General features: G+C 47.9%; 1 protein-coding gene across 2 annotated transcripts in view; it reads right to left on the bottom strand.

Moving 5' to 3' along the window:
* Window positions 1-723: 723 nt before the first annotated feature.
* The window catches only part of Slc7a14 (solute carrier family 7 member 14), a 122,710-nt gene continuing 116,849 nt past the window's right edge, over window positions 724-6,584 (bottom strand). For both annotated transcript variants that reach the window (XM_028872599.2, XM_028872598.2), the window contains one exon: window positions 724-2,444. In XM_028872599.2, the coding sequence (XP_028728432.1) occupies window positions 2,122-2,444 (323 nt within the window). In that variant the 3' untranslated portion in view covers window positions 724-2,121. The remainder of the gene's footprint in view (window positions 2,445-6,584) is intronic.

The following is a 6,584-nucleotide window of genomic DNA, read 5'->3' as shown; positions in this document are numbered from 1 at the left end:
CACCAGACCATTGCTACTTTAATACCTAAACACCATCAATAAGACATAACTTTCCACTCACGTTAAGATTCGTCGCTTCGTTTCCATATTTCTCCTAAACATATCTAAGGAAGAGACCATTACCCCATCTGCCTAGAAGTGGATCCAGCCTAACAGAGGTTTAGAGCAGGCAGATTTCTTGCATCCTACACCAGTTTAAAACTTAGTTTTAACAAACATGACTCATAATTATTTTACAGTGAATTCTCTAGGGTAGTTTGTTACAGGCCAGGCACTGCTTTGTGATGGTTAAGTTTAGGCAAGAGGAAACAGCTTTGTCAGACTTACATAAAAATGATACAATGAATACCGGAAGCCAGGGTTCTACAGAATTAATATGGAGTGATGAACGAGATCTTTAAAACGTAGTTATTTGAATGCAATAGCATACATTGGCTAAGAGCATGGTATTCAATTTATCTAAAAGCATTATCTTAAAAAAATAGTTTCAGTTGCTCTGTTGTGTTGAAGCCTCTTGCGTCTGTCATGGGGCTCCAGCCCTGCACCTCCCTGTCTCCTAAGTCCCAAGGGCTGAACTTACAGATCTCCTCGTGGCCTCCACTTAGTCCTTGGTATATTTCAATCAGTCAGCTCAACAGGAGCATGCCTTCTCCCTGTAACTTTAGTACATGCCAAGAAAACATGAGCTTCAGACTAAGAAAGAAAAGATGTGGATGTTAGTTGTTATTCATGAAAGGTTTTGGCCGATGATAAGTTGAGGAGAGGGCAAGGAATTTGCTCTTTTACCCACTTCCAAGATTCTCACAAAAATCTTAGTATGAGGAAAATTGTTTTCACACACATGTATACACATGTTATTAAAGCCTCGTGTTTTTCCTGTTCTAAATTCGTCTATTCTGTTTTGGAGAAAATTCTTTTAAGAACCCTGTGGTGGCCTATACTTAAACCTTACCAGGTAGCTATTTCCCTGGGCCTCAGTGAAAGTGCTTTGGGAACTAATAGGAAAAATACTCTAGCAGTGAGCTAGCCCAGAGGAGCGCGGTCCAGGTGGGAATGTGATCTCTCTGCGCTTGATGATCCAAGTACCTGGCCTTCCACACCTCTGTTTTCAAGGCAGCAGCATCCAATCAGGTAGTCACCTAGCTAAAAAAAAACCTTGCAGATTTTATAATTTTAAAAATATGAAGTGGGATTTGTAATGTGATCTCAGTGGCTGAGTTACTTTTCCTTGCAAAGATTTTTATCTGAGTATAAAACAAATAGCCTATTTCTTCCAGGCATTTCAGAGGCATGGAATCACACTCCACCTCTGCCCTTTCACTGTATCACCAGGAGCTAAGAGTCTGGCATAAGGGAATGCATGACAGACAATTCCTTTCTGCCAATGCCTTCTGACGTCTATTCAAGAGGTTACTTAAGCTTTTATTTATTTATTTTTTGGGGCATTTAAGTAAAGCTTTGATGGTATTTATTATTGTACTATGGGGACTGCATAATTGCTTCATGGGAGATATGCTCTCAGAGTCTTCTATCTTTTCTGGATCCTAAAATTATAGTCTGGAAACTGTAAGAACTTTGGTGAGTAAAGAGAAGCCTGGGTCTCCTCCATGGATAGTTTTGGGGTGGTAAGGTATAAGGACACAGTGTTGCTCACTGAGAAGATCCTGAAACAGCCTGACCTATGGCCCTGGGGGAGTAGCTCCCAGCTGGGCTCTGGGGGATGGACAGCTGCTTCACACCCACAGCCACCTTTGTGGGTCTTCTCTGGAGGGCCTGTAGCCTCAGCAGGGCTGGAGGAAGTGTCCTTGGGTCTTAGTAAGAAGCACAAAGATCCATCCTGTAAAGCCAAAATTTGCTGTCATCGGCTGGGACAGCTCACTAAATAGAATTTCATGTAGTTTTTTGATTTTGATTTTTTACAAGGGGGCCAGTTAAGAGCCCTGGGCAAAACCCTTCAACAGAACTCTCCTGAACAGCAAAAGTAGCAAATGACAGGTTATGCCTGGGGACGGACTTTGGGGAAGGCTGGGTTCGTGAAATGAGTGGGAAGAGTTTCCGCCTTCTAGCACACAGGCCGATCTACAGAGAACCCACCCTCTCTAGGCTCCTGCGTGTTTAGCCTTACTCCGGAGAGTAATCTAACTCATCATTTGTAATCAGGGCCTCTGAGTTCTGTTTGTGTTTGCTTTTACTTTTCGCTTTGCTGCTCGTCCGGGCGTTTGCCTTCGCGTCTGACATCTGTTGGTAATGGAAGCCTTTGTCCTCAGCTGGCCCAGCCCAGTCCTCCTGGCTCTCGCCTTCAGTGGCGTAGGAGAACCCCTCCTCCACGGAAAAGGGGTCATCCACATCGTAGTGCTGGTATGTGCTTTGGTGCAGGGCCTGCTCTCGGGCGCTGATTTCCAGGGTGCTGTTCCAGATGCCGTACCCAAAATAAATGAGCATACCTGTTGGGAGGAGAAAGTGTAAATGAATAAGCAATTGCTTTAGGATCCCTGGGGCCATTGGGGAGATCACACTTGATAGGGCTGGGGTGATGCACATTTAAGGCTTGAATTAAATGCCCTTCGAATTTGGGAGCTGAGAGAGAGAGAGAGAGAGAGAGAGAGAGAGAGAGAGAGAGAGAGAGAGAGAGAGATTGCAGTGTAAGCTTGAGGATCTGAGTTCCCTCACCAGAGTCCACATGAAAAGCTCCTTTGTGGTAGCCTTAGCTAATAAAGCTCTAGGGGGGTGGAATCAATCAGATCCCTGGGCCTCACTGACCAGCCACCCTAGCTAAACTGGTGAGTACCTGGTCTCAGTGAAAGACCCTGTCTCAAATCTAAGGAGTGTGACTCCTGAGGAAAAACACCCGTGGTTGACCTCTGGCTTCCCTGTGCACGGGTACAGACACACGCCTCCCACCACAAAGCACAGCCTCCATGTCCACCCTCACAGCCACAGAACGGGCAGATCTCAGGGTGTGGCGGGACATGTCTGTAATCCTAGCACTGGGGAGGCTGAGGGAGAAGGACGGGTGTTCAAGGCCAGGATGGTAAGACCCTGCCTCAGAAAATGAAAACCAAACAGCAGGAAAGCCAGAATAAGCTGAGGAGAACTGGCATAAAGTCGCTTCCGCTACAGCTCCGACCACAGTGCCCTCGCACTCCTAGAGGTCAGGTTTTAGCTGAAGGTGAGAGCTAGCTGCCTCTTCAGACAGCAGCTGGTCCTTTCAGCCACCGCAGCCCTCACCTTCTCAGTCGGCGTCCATCATTACTCTCACGGAGGCAGGAATTTGCATCTTCCGTCCTGGTTAGTATTTACAGACTGGCGATACAGTCTTGTGGGAGTTAGAATAAGAATGGTCCTCGTAGGCTCATAGATTTGAATGCTTGGTCACCAGGGAGCGGCACTATTCGAAAAGATTAGGAGGTGTGGCCTTGTTGGAGGAAGTGTGTCACTGGGGGTGGGCTGTGTCGAGGTTTCAAAAGCCCAAGCCAGGCCCAGTGGCTCGCTCTTCACACTGCCTTTGGGTCAAGATCGCTCTTGTTCACTGATTCATGGGCTGTAGCCAATGGGTAGGCTGGCCAAGGACTTGGAAAGAGCATGATTGGAAAGTTGGTGACACTATCTGGGGAAGACGTATGTGGACAGATCTCTGTGAAAAGGCCGAGGATGTAAAAATCCTTGTTCTCATGCAAATGCTCATCAAAAGGTGACTTCAGCTGAGGAGGAGTTCAGTATTCAAGTGGATAGGATGACCCCTTCCGTGGGCAGTCAGCCTCTTTCCCCAGACAGTCCTGTCATTGCCCAGTGACCCATGAACAAAGTGGCCGTGGTGGCAGAGATGGGGGGAATGCATGGGCTCAGCAGCATAGACTTCCACCAAGGCTGACCTGGCTACAGCTGCTGCTGAATGCCGGATCTGCCAGCAGCAGAGACCACACTGAACCCCGGATGTGGCACCATTCCCCGGGGTGACCAGCCAGAGACCTGGTGGCAGGTTGACTACCTTGGACCACTACTTCCATGGAAAGGACAGCACTTTGTGCTTACTGGAGTAGATATTTACGCTGGTTATGGATTTGCCTTTCCTGTATGTAATGTTTCCGCTCCAAACCACCATAAGCCCCAACCTTCTCAGAACATCTTATTATCCTGGCCTCCATGTAAGGCCTTGGCCTTTGTTCCACCTCTTAGTGGCACACACAGGTTACTCTGATTTATCCTGCTGTTTCACACTCACCACTGGAGTGATCTGTTGCTAACCCCTAAGCTGCTGCTTTCTTTGGTGTGGACTCCCAGACTGCCTAGTGGTGCATGCCACTGTTATGGCCCTTACATCTGTCATGAGATTATCTGTACTGGGTAGTTCTAGTTTTATAGTCTTGGCCAAAACCTGGCCCTTAATGTTTGTTAAATGCATGAACCAGAGCTTCCGGTGAGCACAAGTCCAGCGTACCATGTCTGAGTTGACTCCATTCCCATTAAAGGAAATTTACCTCCCTGGCAAAACACAGCACTCACATGACTAATGTTTCTTTTCTGTATTTTTGGATAGCACATTACCCTCCTTTTTCAATTTGAAGAGCCCTGAAATTCAGGGTCTGAAAAGGCAAGAATCATAGTGTTCCCAGTCACAGGTACTATTATTGTAAGACTGTGGAATCTGGGTTGAAATCCATTCTCCATCACTCTTACAGAGGTAAATCCTTGAACCCAGGATCGACCCTCACAGCCTTCTAGTCTGTAAACTGTAAGAAGCAGGGCTTGCTCTGTGGGCAAGAGTACTTGCCACACAAGCGTGAAGACCTGAGAAAAAGGCTGATGTGGCCATGCATGTGCGGTACCCATGCAGAGCTGGAGTCGGGGTCGGGGCAGAGGCCGGAGGATTACACGGGTTTTCTGCTTACAGGTCTAGCTTGGGGTTCAGTCAGAGACCCTGGCAAAGCAGAGAGTGATATAGATCAGGACACTAGATGTCCTCCTCTGGTCCCCGAATGCTCTTGCAGAGGTGTGAATACTCAAACATACATGTTTGCATATATCACACACATTCAGTACACTTAACACACACACACACACAAAGAGCACACACAAAAGAAACTCAAAACCGAGCTCTGCCTCTGAGAGGCAGAGTGATTACTGGGCAACTTGGGGGTAAAATGAGGCTGTGGCTTGGCCACTGAGGTCCAACACCCCTTGTCAAGGGCGTCGGTCCTTGTGTCTCCACTGAGGCTGGGACATCTGCTCAGCTGTTTGCTCAGGAGGCAAGCCTGCCCGGCCAGCTCCCTACTCTGGCCCTTGAGAACTGCTCCCTCTTGAATCTGAAGTGTGTCTCTTTAAGCTTGGATCCCCCCCCCCCCTACCTTGTCTCAAATGACTTTCTCCCTGTCCCTTTCAGCCCCCCCACCTCTCAGAGAAATCAACTTTGCAGGAGCCAAAGTAAGCAGAGATTTACAGTCCTAATTGGTAATAAACCCTGGAGTTAATCATTTGCAGATGTAGTTATTTGGGCTCAAATAGCGGCCTGATCTTTTTGAGCAGGGGTGGGGGGTGGGGTGGGGCGGCGGGTGGTGGTCCTTACTCTTTATTGTTTGGAGGGGTGGAGGTAATTATGCAGGACAGTTATTATTCTTGTGTGGAACCAGACCCCCATTCAAACTTCTTCTAAAAGGGTCAGTGTGAGCATGCTTAGGGAATGCCTCTGAAGCACATCTGGAAACAGAGATGGACGGCAAGTGACCGGGGGATCAGCAGCACACCTCTTTTGCTGAACTTTTCATCATTTTTCTTTTCTCCCAGACATCCAGGCAGGTGCCAGATCTTGCCTCTTGCTCCTGTTAGTCCTTTTCTTTCGGATCCCTTCTCTGTCCCATGTGTGAGGTTCATGTCCCTAGGGAACCGAGCGTTTTTCTGTTTCCCCGTACTGTCTGCCGCTTCTCTGCTTACACACAGGTCAATATGACGCAGTTAGCGCGTGACATTTGTCCTGGCACACCTTCCTTTCTCCCAGAGCAGGTACGTGTCAGGTAGGCAGGGATCTGCTATGGGACTTGATGGGATTGCTCTAGCATCACAGATAATTGAACCAGAGAAAACTGCAGATTACCAACACGTCTAATGACTTCATTTACAGGAAAAGCCGACTCTGGGGAACATTAGGTGTCGTTGTTTGGGTCGGAAAGGGGCAGAGCAGCTTTCTACATGAGGAAAGTCTTTTGCACATCCAATCTTCCACACTTCTCTCCCAAAGCTGACTTTGGAGACACTTATTGCAGTAAATATTCAGTAAGTTAGGTCTCCGTGTGTTCTTTGGGAGTGCCAGGCCGGAAGGAGCGTGTGTGCCTGTCCTTTGTAATTCATACCTGCCACAGCTATGTTAATGGTGTTTTCACATTTGCTGTGACCTCTTCTGTGTCAAAGGCTTGTTTTCCTTCTCCAATATACACTTCAATATGAGTGTTGCGCCTGGCAGTGCATCAGGCAGCCTGTGTGGACATCAGGCAGCCTGTGTGGACATCAGGCAGCCTGTGTGGACAGACCCTTCCTCCAGCATCTTACATGCTGTCTGCCCGGCCCCTTTCCCCGGCCCTTCAGTCAGCTCA

This window comes from Peromyscus leucopus, chromosome 6, assembly GCF_004664715.2.
Source record: "Peromyscus leucopus breed LL Stock chromosome 6, UCI_PerLeu_2.1, whole genome shotgun sequence".
In the NCBI taxonomy this organism is placed as follows: domain Eukaryota; kingdom Metazoa; phylum Chordata; class Mammalia; order Rodentia; family Cricetidae; genus Peromyscus; species Peromyscus leucopus.
The sequence above is the reverse complement of the archived record's forward strand: the minus strand, read 5'-3'. Positions and strand labels throughout refer to the sequence as shown.